Source organism: Phaethon aethereus (genome assembly GCF_964289735.1).
Source record: "Phaethon aethereus genome assembly, chromosome: 21".
NCBI classification, from domain to species: Eukaryota; Metazoa; Chordata; class Aves; order Phaethontiformes; family Phaethontidae; genus Phaethon; species Phaethon aethereus.
The window spans coordinates 7782273-7798201 of record NC_138597.1 but is presented as its reverse complement, the minus strand read 5'-3'; the positions used below and the strand labels follow the sequence as shown (position 1 = coordinate 7798201).

At 35.9% G+C, this 15929-nt stretch overlaps 1 protein-coding gene across 1 annotated transcript in view; it reads left to right on the top strand.

Moving 5' to 3' along the window:
- Nucleotides 1-15008, top strand: part of MORN1 (MORN repeat containing 1) — a gene marked incomplete at both ends in the record, with an annotated part of 53487 nt that extends 38479 nt beyond the window's left edge. Inside the window, 3 exon segments of the mRNA XM_082009244.1 lie at nt 8847-8917; nt 14868-14946; nt 14948-15008. Of these exon segments, the coding sequence (XP_081865370.1) occupies nt 8847-8917; nt 14868-14946; nt 14948-15008 (211 nt within the window).
- Nucleotides 15009-15929: the final 921 nt, after the last annotated feature.

The window sequence follows — 15929 nt, the reverse complement described above, 5'->3', positions numbered from 1 at the left end:
TGACTTTTACTATAGCCTGCTTATTGGCAACTTTTCCAGTGTTCACTTTAATTTATTTACTGTACAATAGGTTACAGGCTTTTTAAAATACTGACTTGAGCAAATCTGCCATGATGAGTAATTCTCCACCTTTTTCACTAGTTCAGCTATTAGCAAACCATAAAATAATTATAATGGGACTTGCTGACATAAGCAAGCATAGTGATTCCGGTGTCTAATCAGAGTTGGTTCCACTGATTTGCAATAGCTTCTCTGTAGCAGACAAGGTATTTTGTCATCTTTAACCAATATGAGAAGTCACGTTTATGTCAAAATAGATGGGACAATGTGCACTGGCTCATAAAAGAAACCAGAGGTACCTAGCTATTTAAAGCACTTCTAAAAAAAAATGCTTCATTTACCACATGCAGCAACTGTCTCCCTCATTTTTTGCAGTGTGACCAGGGAATTTACTGTAGACTATTGGGTTTTTTATTTTGGTATGTTTTTACTTAAATGGCTTCGCCTGTCTGCATTCCAACCCCTTAGTGTAAGCTCTTTTCCTTTATCCTATTAAGTGGCCTAGAGAGTTGCAAATTCCCAGATTTCTGGATCTAGAGTAGCTCGAGGTGCCTTCACGTAGGATGCCATCTCTCTTCTGTGGTCTCTCTTTGGGCATAAGATACCTTAATTTTTTTAATTCTTTTTTAAATTCAAATTCAATGTCTTTCAGTCCAGTTTAGTTGGGCTTTTATACTGTGATGTGAAGGGTATTTACTTGTGTGCTTAGAATTGGATCTACCTTTTCAGGTACTTGAATTGAAATGCTTGACTTTGTCTTAAATATTTTATACAATCAAAGATCAGGAATAACCTGTATAGTCAATGTATGTAGAGAAAAGGCAACGCTGAAGTTTCAGGACAGGTCACTTAATGTACTTGCAGCTGTCTCGTCATTCCTTCAAACCCACCGTAAGTCACACATTGAGTCATTAGCTTCCCTGCGAAGCCAGTCTCTGCCTACAGTGGCAGCCCCTGCATTATCATCTGGGGTATTTCAAACAATAGAAATGATTGAAACAGGAACTCCTACATTTCTCTGAAGATTAAGAATGGCACACCACCCTGTAATTTCAGTAGTTGTGCAAGCTTTCATTTGCATTAGCAGAATAGTACACTCTGTGTTGAATTATTCCATAGAAATATCTTCAGGTTTTGAAAGATTTACTGTGCCATATGTATGTTTATTTTTCAGTGTTCTCGTTTGGTAGTGATGGATTTTGTGGTGGTTTTAAACGTATGTGTTTTCAAACGAAGGTGAAACTAAGATGCATTAATTCTCTAGAAGCCCAGAGAGTGGCACATTTGAGTCTCAGTGCTGGTTTTAAGCCTTCAGAGCCACCTTAAAACTCTTGAGTTACATTTATAGAATAGCTGAATTTAATTTTAAATCTATCAATCAATTCCTTTCCTTTATTAGTAAAATGCACTTTTCGTATGTGATGCTGACAGTTATTGCAAGCAGAGATTTGTTGTCACATGTTTTTGTTTTCTTCAGTTATGTGGTAAGTAGGGTCAAGTTTGACTACATTTGGTGTTATAATTAATTCAAACTAATTGAAATTTGTATTTACTTGAAATGTGGAGGAAGCTGGCTGCTGTAGCTGTACATACATTTTTCTGTGACTTGCATGACTTTGGTTTAGACAGGATAGTATTTAATCATGCCAAAAATGTAACCGGATGTTACATAGTCATGACTTAAGAATCTTTTCATCTTTTTTTGTCCCTTTAGCTTCTCCATCCATATTCTGGGTGCTATTTTTAATCAGTTGGGTACGCTTTAAAGCAATACATTGTATGTTCACAGGACGGTGTCCGTTTTCAGTGTCACCGCAGAGATCTTTTCTGTCAGGATTGTTGGTCAGAGTACTTCTGTGTAGGAAAATGAGGCAACAGTAATTTAAGAAACTTACTCGGTACTAAACGTTGATTCAGTTATTTTAGAAGAACTGGGACTTATTTGGCACCTAATGCTGGAACTGTAACTTCCATCAGTGCTGCATATTTGATTTCAGGATTTTGAAAGAAAGTAAAGGTTACAAAATTGGACATTTGTTGATAATAGTGACAGGGCTATACCAACTTCTTTTTTTCCCCTGTTAAGAAATATTTAATTTTATAAAAAACATTGTTTTATATACAAGATAGTATATTGTCATCTGGGTTATGCAAAATTGTTTCAGCTAGTGATACGGCAGACTTACTGTGGCTGCAAATAAGATTTGCTGGAAACTTCAGGACAGCAGTCAGGAAACAAAATAGTTTTGTGTTACAATTTATACATTGGATTCTACTTTTTATATGCAATGTTTCATCAAAAGTGTATGAGTTACATGCAAGTGGAAAGTTTGTTTGTCTAATCTCAAGACACACTTTTTTCCTTCTGTTACTGGTTTTAGTACATTGTTTTAAATAGATAGATCTCAGCTGTTGAGGTAGAAGCAGCTTGTTATTTTTCCATAGCAAAGGTTACTATGCATCAGGGTAGTCAGGTGGCTGGCAAATAAAATGTAAAATAATCTTTTAATTTCATACTGCCATCTTGCTTCACTTGAAAAGGATTCTTTTAATTGTCTGGTCATTTTATTTATGCAGGAAAAATTCCTTGCATATTACAGCATTTCACTGCATAAGAGATCCCTATCAATTCGTGAAGAATATTGAATAGCTGAGGAGGATGGGCTTGATTTAATGTATGAGGTATGGGACTTCACCCAACCATGTATGACAGTTGTGTATGAATCTTTGACTGGGTTGGCTGGTGTGAAGACGGAAGAGGAAATGTCAACTTCCTTTGTTATTTATTCTAACCAATATTAATTACCTGTTTTGTGATCGGAAAAAAGCAGGCACATGCAGAACCTAGCCAAGCACCAAGCCCTAATCCAATCAATCTGATGTACGCAGAAAGTTTACAGAATGACCTTGTGCATAATTACTCATTTGATGGCTGTTAGTAAATGGCACAAATGGAATCTGACATACATTATAACACATTAATGATTGCCTTCCTCCCTCCATCCTCTTCTGTACAGAAAAATGATTTTAATTAAGACTTCCGTGATTAGTCATTTAATCAGTCATTAGGCCAATACAGATGGAGTCAATTAATTTTTTTACACTTGAATAGAGACTTGATGCTACTGCAAACCATACAATCTACTTTTTTAATACTGTATCATGGGCAATTGCCTTGATGTCTGTCTGTAAGTGTATGTTAGTTTCCAAGAACCGGATAGCATTTACAGCACATCAGTATTATGGCAACTGTAGGAATGTTTTATTATATGCTATGCAAATTTTAATGAATCAGTTCAATTTTGAATTCGGAGTGACGGTTGCTCTTGTTATGGAGTATCCTTTATTAAAGAGTAGTGGGGCACTACTACTCTACTAGAGTTGCCTTTTAAAGCAAATATATTCAGCATTCTAATGCATTTTGTTATTACAAATGATAATATGTTGTGCTTCAGTGCTAAATTTCATGCAAGAATTTCAAATGTTTTATGAACTTATGGGCCTGTTTCATTTGGTGTGGGAAGATCTATCTACTTGGCAGATTCAAAAATTTAGATGTATATAGCTATGAAATGACTTGCTAAAAATCATCAGAGGAGTTGAGCAATTACCATCCATGTTAGATCAACAATATTTGAAATGACTCATTGGCTGTAGATCAAAGTCATTGGTTGTTTACAGGACAAGAAGAGGACAGAAGTCTTTTATGTTTTTTAGTCTTCTCTAACTGTTTTAGAATACGTCTTCACCTATTGTTGCGGTTGGCTGATACATCTCTTTAAAAGATAGCACTCTGAAACAATATCAAAGCTTGTTTTAAAAAGACAAAGCGACTTATATTTCTATTCTATGAGCAATTATATACAGAGAAAATTAACGAACTGATGAAACTTCCATGATGTTTCTATTGACTGCTCTATGTTGACTCATAAAGCAGCATTGGTTTTGTCTAGTGGTGTGCATTTGTTGATCTTACTGCCCTTTTTAAAAAAAACATAAAAACACTGGATTTTCTTCTTCAGGATATGTTCTGAATAAAATTGAAAATAAAATATTATATAAATTATGAAAAGCAGTGTTGTCTTGAATCAGCACTCTTGCCACTCCTGCCAGACTACGTTCAGCAATGATCTAAATCTAGGTTTGTGTCTGGGAGGACAAAAGAAAGCGCTTACTGGTAGAATGGGTCATAAATGTATCACATCTGAAGATATCCATGAAAAAGGAGCAAGGATTTGTAATTCTAAGTTTCTAAAGTAAAATGTCACTATTATGGAATTCTGGAATTGTAAATATATGATGGATTTGAAAACAGCAATACAGTATTAGTTAATCTTCAAGTCATTATTTATACTGTTTAGAGTGCTACTTTTCACAAGAAAGAAGGATTTAGCATATTGAAAAGGACAAGAGTGCTTTGTGTTGAACACATTTGTGCATCTGATATGTATTTCATAGATCTGCTCTTGGCCTCAACAAGGAATTTCCTTGTCCCTCCTTTCAGTTGCTTCTTCATAGTGTTCCTTTGCAGGATTCATGCTCACTGCTTACTGACCATTATAGTTCATGCAGATGAACACTGTGGAGTCATGCCAAGTGCTGGGGCAGCCTCCAAAGTGGTAAGAAAATCTGCTTGGAAATTGTTAGTTTTAAAGAGATTTTCAAGGATTGCATGATACAGAGACAGGCAAAGTAGCTTAGGTCCTGAAAACACTGGTTAGTATGACTTTTGCAGACCTATGAAAGGTACGGTGAGAGCACTGAAAATCTTCAGTAGTACTGGAAATATATAGAAAATAATTTTAGTAGGTTTTGTTTATGTACATGAGCGTAGAACAGAAATGTCTGTATTCTGTGCTTATGTTTAAGCAGCATTACAGTTCCATCTGCCAACTCCATCATGTTCCATCCGTATTTTCACTTTTCAGGAAAGCAAGATGTGTTCAGGGGTAAAATTTTCAAAAGCAAGTAGGTGTTTTCCCATTTAAACTGTCTCCTATATTCGTGTGTCTCATTCCACTGACCCCTATATGTCCCCATGTTCCCTTGTATTTTCTGGTGCTCGTGCTTATTTAAAGCATAGTGCTTGGTGAGTCAGATAGTCTAGCTGCTCTGGATATCCTGAGGATCAGGTTGCAAAGAAGGGAAAAAGCAGAATGTCTCCCCCATAAGAACTGAATGAATTGCAAACAAGACAGAAGTTTGCTCCATCAAATAATAACCTGGTATGCTAGGTATGAGATGAACACCTGCAAATGGGAAAGTGTGCAGTGAGTACAAGGAGGTCTGGTACATTTGGTTTGCATTTTAAATGTGACTGAATAATTACTGTTGAGCAGTTAATTAGAAAGATTCTAATGTAAGACTAGCCTGTGACACGAGAGAAGATTGCAAAAACAATGACTTCTGAGTCCTTGTCGGTTAAAATTACTTGACAAAAAAGGACAATCAAATACTGAGGCAGTGTGATCTCCTAATAGAGGATAGGAAGGCAGTTCGTCTGGACTGCCAGCAAACAGGCTCTGTGGAACGGTAGCCTGAAATAAGTAAGACTGGAGCTCGCACCGAATGTAGTAGTACATCAGTTTGTTAGGTCACTGCCACCCAAACCTCTTGAGTCCATTTCCAACGTAAACTAAAACCAAAGCAACTGAAATCTCTGGGAGTAAATGAGGTTAAGAGTCCATGCTAACAGCAGGTTTTTGTCATCGATGGTGTTTCTGTTCCATCTTGCCATGTTGTCACCGAGCTGGGAGACGAGGGAACTGTCCAGCCCCGATGCTTGAGTGGTTTCCCATTAGGTCAGATCCTCGCCGTGTCAGTATTTCTTTCAATGTTGTCTTGATGGGCTACTGCAGAGGCAAAAGGGAAAGGAATAGATTGACTTGTGTCTGTCTTAAGAAAGCTTTTAAAGATTGAAAAATGAGCCCTGTCTTGTCTAGCCCAGGAATAATAAATAAAAGCAGGTGTGAGGTGTTGGAATTGAAAACAGCTGGATATGACGGATGTGATCTGACTTCTCTAGAGCTTCAGTCTTTAATCCCTGTGTCTCAGTGTGAATATTTCCCTCCTGATGCAATGCAGAAATAATAAATAGAACACAGCATATGGAAGGGTTCCTCGACTGCAAAATCATAGTTAACTCCCTTTAGGCATACTTTTCCTTCACTTGTAGGTATACCTCAGGAACCTTTCTTAATACATTCTACTAATCTTCATCGTCCATTTCTTGATGTTTGTAGCAAGGCATGTCATGCTAAGATGAAGAAAATTGGAAGCCTTTGGAAATTTGTGTTGCAACTGGAAGGTACCTTAATTCAGAGCTATTTTTTGGAACATGTATAATAATCCCCTCCCCATTTTTTATGTAGCTTTTGCACATAAATGCTTCTTCCTAATTAAAGTAAACACTAAATCATCACTATAAATTGCAGTGAAATGCTTCTCTGTACCGTTGAAGTGATCTGATATTCAATTAAAGTATACGGTCATCCAGCCTTATTCTGTAACTTGAATCCTGTCAAATCCTGACCCTTGTAGTCTGCCAGAGGATGGGTTAGTCCACTGGAAAAACTCTGCCATCTAATTTGGAGAGTTCCATACAAGGAATGGATAGGAAGAGCAATTGAGTTGATTAGAGCTAACACGGTAATTGAGGTGACATCAAATGATTCATTACACTCGTCTGAGACAGCAGGATTCAAAAATAGGCATAGTGCAATTCTATCCTACCCAATAATATTTTTTTATTTAACCTGGGTTTACAATGCTTTGTATGTTGGAATGAATACTTTGGCATGGATGTGAAGTGATATGTAAAAGAAACAAAAGAAGTGCTCACTTAAGTAAATGATACATGAGTTCTTTCTTTCTTGTTCATTCTATTGCAAGAGTAATGGTAAGATTCATCAAGGTCACACTTGGAAGCTGTCTTGCAAAGCAGATAATTTAGAAAAACATTTTGGCACCCTGCTGTTTTGTCATCTATTCCAAGCAGGTTGTGCCAAAAGAAAATTGTAGAAACTGCTGTCATAGAGTACAAAATCATTGGATTTATAATAGGGAGCCAGTGGCGAGAATTCATTATACATTCACACCTGCAGATAAAGAGCATCTAAAATTGGAAGTTTTATTCCACTCATCTTTGATCCTGATATTATTAGACGATATTAGCATCATCCTACACTAGATTCTGGAATTGAGGCAGATATGAGTTCCATCCATTAATTTTTTCATGTAAGTCATTCTTTCTGTACAGCAACGGTATCCTGTATTTAGAGCAGTAGTTCTGGATACTGAGACTTGTGGTTTCTGTTGTTGTATTGTATGGTCCTAATCTCCTATACATAATTTACCTTTTGTAAATTAATAATATAAAAATCACTTGACTCAAATTGTTCCACTATCCTGAATAGAAACTTTTTCATACTTCTAAAGTATTTGGAATCATTTCATCAAGTTCTAGACATAAAGTGATACCTTTACATAGAATCTGCTAATTTAGGCTCTTTCTTTGTACTTGAAAATACATAGCTCTGTGTCAAAATAACACTTAAACACTAACACATACTAAGACTAGGAATTCTCCTTAATCTCTACCTAACCTTGGCAGCCCAAATTCTGTCTCAGCTGAACAATCATGATTCTAGTGTCCCAATTCAGATCTTCCTGCCCACTCTGAGAGATTAAACCTCAAATTCTACATGTGCTGGTTCCTTTCCTTACCCTGCAACAGATAATTTATTCATTCACACTCGTATGTGTTCATACAGAGCTATTTCAAACAGAACTACAAAATTTGGGCCAAATTTTTATGTTGTGTAATGTAGCAATAGTCTTATTGAAACTACGTTTACTGATTGGCAACAGTTGAGTATTTCACTAGTGGATTCTAGTTAAAGACGAAAATTATTTGCTATGAAGAATGATCACAGCCAATCAATCCTGTGTTTCTGGATGTTTGAGTGCTAAATTTTCAGAGCTTTTACAGGGAATTTTTGCACAGTTCCTGTTCCCTGTGTAATGTCTGGAAATACACACTTAAGCGTTTCAGTAGCCATCATCTGTGACAACTTGTGTTGCCATAAAGAGAGTTTATACCAAAATAAAGATCTACAACCTGAAAGTTTTACTTTGTACCACGGGGAAAGTGAAAACAAGAATGCAGATTTTTGTCTATTGTTGTAAGAGAATTGATCATTTACTCGGACAAATTAAAGCGATATTATCTAAAGCTTTATAGACAACTACTGTACAAACATTGTGAAGGCAATTAAATGTATAATAGCAGTCCAACTGAAATTATTTTTATGACTAGATGATGAGTTACTGGTAGGTTATTTGTAGGCAGCAATTTAAGTAAATCCTAAAGGTTACATACTGCACAAAAGAATCTAAATAATTCAAGGTTCTGTAGACCTTTGTTGTAAATAATCATTCGGTCTGGATGTTTTTTACCATATAGACTATGTATTCAGCTAAGAAATCAGCAGTGCATTGAATTCTTCTGACTTTAATTGATGGGGAAAATGGAATATGAGTTAATTATCCAGAATGATTTCCACTTGATATAAAAAGTCTACTTCAGTTGTGTAGTCCATCTTAGTATTACTTGGTGATTTTCATCCTGAACACTTAGAGAAGTTAAACCCGTGTCTGTTGAATTACATGCTTTTCAAGTAGAGTGTAAAATAGAACTAGTAGTGTAGCACTAAGCAGCCAAAGTTGAAACCGGAATAGCAGTTTGTAGTAAGTCATGCAAACTTACCGCTGTCTTTGTCTGACAGAGCAGTAGAAGGAGTGGTAGAACGCACATCTGTAGAGGGTGGAGATGCCCCTTTGTTTCTGAGGCAGACTGGTAGGAAATCATTAATACCGTTTATAAAAAGAAGGCAATTCAATTGATAGAGAGATTCACCTCTCTGGTGAGAAGACTGGCCGTCCCTAGAATTAAAGACACACTGTATGAAATGTAAGGTGATACTGAATTTGTACAAAGAGAAAACAAGATGTTAAAAATGGGATTTTATAGGTCCACAGATTAAATTACCTGGCTTCAAAATTCTGTTGACCAACAAGGAATCCTCCTGGAATTTATAGAACAGCATGTTGTTCACAGTGTGGCAGACACATTTGTTATTTTATTTGCATGTGGAATATCTTCTGGTAGACTGAGATTTCGTTTTTCCATATACACTAAATGACTGGCAAGATTCGGTCAGTTCTACGGTCAAGATTCGGTCAGTTCTACGGTATATTCTTTGGCGAATATTGGCTGGATTCATTTTTGGCAAATACTTGTATTAAATCGTTTGTCATTAGGGGAGGTATATGCCTAGCCATAGTTAACTTGTTGAGAAATCTTAGTCTGTGGAAGAATTTTTGTTTGCTGCTTTACTCCATGTGTAGAGAGGGACTTGTAGCAGTAGTGACTCTGTCCCCCGCACTTCAGTTTATGGCAGAGCCCACCACGAAGTAAAGCGCTCCCTTTGGAGACCTTTCCTGAGCAACAGTGAGTGGGAGTGCCTTCGTACAGGTGGAATATGCCTGTTTTCTTTCCCATCTCAAGTGCTCATTTGTACAACTTTGAATCATTAACTATGAAGACTTTTAAATCAAACTGGATGGCAGATTCTGCAACACCTCCCGTGATATATTTGATCCATAGCTGCTGAAGTTCTAACAAAGAATAGACTTTTTATCTCAGCTACAGCGTTAAGGATCAATGGGTTGTCACATGTATGTCTTTTTAATAAATGCCAGCTGAGATGACATTAAAGTGATAGACTGATCACTGTAATCAATGCAATTCAAAATTGCTTTATGTCTTAAATGAACTTGGTTCCTTTCTGTGATTCTCCTACAGTTAACATTGTCTGAGCAATGAAGTGCAAGGTTACATCTTAGTTTGAAGTAAAAAGTGATGATGAGAGGGAATTAAAATTTTTTACATAGGTGCAGGTTTTGCGGTTTAACTCCTCTTTTTACGCAATTCAAAGGACCTAGCTGTTCATTCTTATTGCAAAAAAACAGTAAGAGGAAAAAAAATAAAGTGGAAGAAAATAATACAAAGTGTCCACTTCCCCCTGCACTACCCTCTCCCATAAAAAGAGTGAGTGGCCAAGGCTTGCCAAGATTTTTGTTTGCTTAGTTGTCTTATGTTCAACGATGCATCTTGAAACTCCAAAACACAAAAATTACTCAACTCGAAGGCAATTAGAATTGGTATTTACGCATGCACAGGTGGTTCATCTTGAAAGATAACTGTGTGTACGTTGTGTAGTGCCTGTGCATTTAATGCTAAACATAGGCTTAGCCATAGCATCTAAAATGGTACTGGTGTGTTTTGGTCTCCCAAAAGCACATCTTGCCTGGCCTCTGCCAAGGCAGTGCAGCCGTGAAAAAGGGCAGCCCGACTGATGATGCAGTCGGTGATGGTGCAGGAAGGCAAACGTAACACCAGAGAACAGTCTAATTTTGAGCTAAAGGAATCTTTCCATACCATTATTCTCACAGTCTAATCGGTGTCTTTGAAATCTATTTATGTGGAATACTTCAGAACGCTTTTCTTGTTCTGGATTTATTTTTTCAGAACCCTAGAGGTTCTATAAAAACTCTCAGGATCCTTGTGAACCCCTTTATTTCTCTTAAAGTTGGCAGACTGACAGGCTTTAGTTATGCTTAGTGCTAAATTATTTATCTTCCTTTTCCGTCCTAGCCCTGACTTCTGAATCTTTAACTTGACTCTTGGGACATTTTTGTTGCTTTCCTCCTGTGCGCTTCCCTCCCCCCCGCCCAAGTGAAGCCATTTTTATCTTTTGTCTTTAGTGTTTTACCACAAAAAATGTACGTGTAAAGTTTGAATGTATAAATATGTTTAAGATGCGTTGTCTGGTTTTTTTTTTTTTTTGTAATTGTAATTATAAATGTAACAAGGTAAATAGGTTGTATAAACCATTTTATGTTTTCTTGTATATGATTCTTACTTGTCACCTGCATTCGGTAGTGGATCTCAAATTGATCTACACTTTTTAAAAATACCATTCCTGTACTATCTCATGTGTTATAGAACAGTCTTGAGGTTTTCTCATCTAGGATCAAAATCATTTAATTGCCAAGAGTATTTCAATTATGATTTTGAAATGCTGGTAAAATAAAAACTTAAGTACATAATGTCCTTTAAATCCAGCTTCCCGGGAAGTACAATGTAGTGTTACTATATCAGTCTATTTTTGATGGGACATGAGCACACAATTAAATACCTTCCTCATAATCATGTTATTGTGTGCTTTAAGTTATGTATGTCCTAATAACTTTCAAGCAGGAAAGAAGTGAGTAAATGGTAGAAGAATAACCTTTTTCATTTTCATTGCTCATCAGTAGTGAGACGTTTATTCTTACAAAATACAAGGATAACTATTTAAATAGTAGCTTTTTTCCCCGGTATGTTTTAAGCTTTCTTACGTACAAGGAGTTTTATACACTAAAGTATCAACATGGATACTATAAAATGTGAATAATATGTACACTCTTTTAATATGTGGCTTTGTAGTCTACAGTGTAGCATGGCTGTGACTGTGACTCAGGTAGTACTTGTTAGACATTTCCTTATTTATAATTTTCAAAGTATAATTTTTTATCTGACAAATATGTTTACACCTTTTAAAATTGTTACTTCAATTGGTAATATTTGGCTTATTTGAACAAAGAAGGCAACATGGCTTCAGGATACTGAATGCTTTTGAAAATCCAGCCTAAAGGATCTGAAGCTTGTTACTGTATTGTTTTGAAAGTGGCTGAGTATTTCACATTAAAGTGAACAGTACAAAACATTTTACGGGAGGAAGAGTCTTATGAGCTAATAACAAAAGTTCTCATCAACATGTAAGTAAGCATCGTTATCGGTAGTAACGATATATTTATTCTACTCCTCAGATCTCGTGTGACATCCAAAGAATACAAGCTACAAATACAAACACCTCATAAAGAATTCTAAGATATTACAAGGTAAAAATTGTTTTTCCTTGTCTGTATTATCATATTAATCAAGTGAAAAGCTGTGGAAGCTGCTTTATAGTATAATTTCAGGACTGAATGTATTGATCATGAAGGCTATGTCAATTCTTAAATTAATTCTAGGATTATTAAAGACGGTCAAATTTTTCCTAGAACTTTTCTTTCCAAAACATTTATCTTCAGTGTCTTAAATTAAGTGTCTAATATGTCATTTATCTGACAATTTTGGGTGCTACTTTGAATTAGGCTTCTGTTGTTTCTGCCATTCTCTAAAACCATTATATTTATCTTGTACATGATTATAAACAAGATTGTGGGAGCCCTTCAGTCTCCTGCTCTTATGACACCAAAAAGCAAAGTCACATGTGGAAGGAAGCTTTCATTGGAGTTTCCTTTGAAAATAAATAGGTGGGAATGGCATAAGAAAGCGTGGACAAATGCTTGTTCTTAAGGCTATAGAGGAATAGGAGAAGCAGTGCAACGTGCTATCCACTGGGTCCAGATCCTCAGTTCACGTCAAATGGCGTCACTGAATTATGCTAGTGAAGCTGTACCTACTTGTTTAAGTGACGGAATTGGCAGTTACTGTCCAAGGGGAAATATCATCTCCTGACTGGGGGAAAAGATTAAAAAGACATCCTCTTATTTCCTTTAAATGGATGATGTATACTTGTTTCTTGTGCTGTAGCGAGTTTTATTGTCTTTTAAAAACTCTGATATTTGCCCTTTCTTTAAAAACATGACTGACAAAAACAAAGGCCATTATTATCATAGAAGTCATGCTTCCTTGATATTTTTGTTACTGTGATCTTGAAGCATCCCGTGCATACAGAATAAGAGTAACAGAATGGAAGATCAGCTTTATTCGCTGTTATCAAAATGCACATTCTTTACAAAAACGTTTTTTGGAACATATTTCCAAAGGGCATGATAAACTTCTCCATCACTTGGTGTCTATAAGCCCTGATCCTAACTTTCCCTTCTAGCTTAAAACCGTGAATCTGCATACATGTGAATTTAAAATATGCAGTGTGTTCAAAATGCATCTTACTAATCTTGAATATTCTAGTTTTGTCTTCATTCCAAGTTGTTGACAAGGTAGATATCCTTATCTTGTTTTATTAGACTGTTGAAATTGCAATGCGCGATACTTGCCATAATACTTCTTTTTCATTTTTACTCACATTAGTATTAAACAGTAACTTTCTATTCTATTTTTGAAGTTGGTGACCTCTGAAGGATTTGGAACTCTAAAAGTTTCACTGGTGGAGAAATACCTGATATTATGTTCAGGAACGCTTATGGCTCATTAACTACTGTCTATTAATGGCCGCAGAATTCATAAACCTTTACATAATGATTTTCTTTAACTGTAGTACTATTAAATTTTATGGTAATTTTACTGTTATTTATGACAAAAGAGTCTGTTCAAAAAAGAGATAATGGCACAGGGCTTCCAATTTGTAGATCCTTCTATGCCTTATGGTAATTGTTGCAGGCTCTATTAAAGATTAAGGAGGTTACACGCTTTGACTTTATAAGGTGAAAGTAATTCTTTGAAGGGAAAGTTGTATTATTAATAGTGATTGGAATTGATTACTCAGAGCTATAGTAATTCATTCATGAAGTCCATTCAGTTTTACTTCTTTAAGGGTTTAAAATGTTTCTGTCTAATCTGAGGGATCCTGATTTTGTCTGCTTACCATCTATAGGAGCTTTTAGACTCTTAAAAAAAACCAACCAAACACACAAGCAAACAAAAAAAGTCACCAACTCTGTAATTAGAAACAGTTCAGATTAAAAAGCTAAATTACTATGTTATCTTTAAAAAATACTGGAGAAAAAACAATCTGCACTTCTGTTTATCTGTCTGGAATATACAGAATTTATGGTAGTTCAAGCTCTATACTGCACATGGCGTACAGGTACTTACAAAGGCTGTCATCTTGAAAATGTAATACACCAGAAATAGAGCAGCTAGCAGATATCTTCTGGAAGGTGCATAGTAAATACCCTATATTTTGATCCTTTTTACATGCACAGAGTAAAGCAAAGGTACACACCATACAGGCAGGAGACGTTGAGTTTTAGGAGATGTTAGATTGTTTTACTTGGCATCCTACAGATTCACAGGTTCCTATAAGAAATGCCTTTTCTGTTCATAAGTCAGAACTAGCACCAAAAGCTGCAGCCTGAAGTCTCATTAAAGATTTGCATGTGAAAAGACTTCAGGGACAGAGATTGATCAATCTGTAAATTGGGATTTTTTTTCTAGTGTCAATGTATTGTATGTAGTATCTTAAAAATATTTCTTTCAGAGGGGGGTATACATGTATACATGCTTGTGGGACTTGGCCTGTTGCTTATTACCTGAGATCTTTTGAGAGAAAGTATCCTACAGATACTCCAGATATTATTAAAATCCTATATTATCATAAGTCACTATTTAAATTACCACTGAGGTGTCTTTGCTGTTTTAACTCTATATTGTCTTGCGAGGTTATTGTATATGCTTAATAAATTATAGTCCTAATTGGTAGCACAAATTGTCATACTGCCTACTCAAATATTTCAGTTGTCTTCTCTTTGTGATTTAGCAGTTATAACAGAATTTGGTGTTGGAATTGTATAATTTTTTTCATAGTTTATTTTAATACTTGTTATGATTGTAAATTTTCTTCCTGTCACTTCTCCCTGTTTGCATACTGAAACTGTTTTGTTCGGAGGAGGTTTTGCTTTATTCCTTCCTCATTTGAAATGTTTAATTCCCAACTTTCCCTTATCTTTTTCAGGCCAGTATGTGCTTATGGTCCATGAAGTGACCATGCCCCCATTCTTGGGCCAGACTCTTCCACCTGCCTTCAAACTCTTGAATTTTTCCAGAGAAAACCAAAACCAAGAACAAAGATTCTTTCAAAGTCACCAGCAAGTAAAAAGGATCAAACCCAACAGCCAGGGCTCTTACCCAAGGCACACTGAAGTCAATGGAATTTTTCCCATTGAATGCAGTGGAAGTTGGATTCAGTCTTTGCATCCCAGTCACTTGTAAGGCTTTTCATGCAGGAATTGGGGGCTTCAATTTTGAAACTTACAGTCGTCTGATAGCCAAGAAAATAATTGACTCAAAGATCCATGTTGTGGTTGTCTTCTTACTATTAACACTTTGGAAGAAAAAAAGAGATATTCTCTGTAGAGATTTGAGATACAGATTAAAAATTTGTATCAGTTCTGTTTTTCAATATATGTCTTGGGGGTTGGTTTGTTTTTAAGAATTTTGATCCAATAATATGGTAAATTCTTTTTTATGACAATTGTAATCACATCTCTAATAACATTTGGAGATTGTTTCATGCAATTCTCGTTCACGAAGTACCTCTATTGCATGAGGACAGCCAAGGAACTCTCCTCAAACTGACAGAGAATCTACCAGCTTCAAACAACCAGTTTTCAAAAGAATTATTTATCAACTTTGAATCTGACTGATTTTTGTGCAAATTGATCTTACGATTGCATGCAACAGAGAACATTTTCATGAGGTGAATTATGCTCATGTACTTATCTACTCATATACATTAATGTCCCTGTATTCACTGTATGAAGAAATTTCACCTGAAGAATAAGGTAGGCATCCTCTAAAAGCCTGCTAACTTAAGTGCAGTGCCTTTGCTTATGGATCAGAGGTTGAATGTATCTCTAAAGGGCAGGGCTAGAGTTAATTCACATCACTGCATCAAAATCCGTAATTAGACCTTATCTTAGATGTCTGTTGTTGAAGTGAATAGAAAACTTCAAAGTAAAGGCAGATAAAGCACCTTAAATCTAACTCAAAGGAAGTTTTCCCTCAAGAGCCTCTT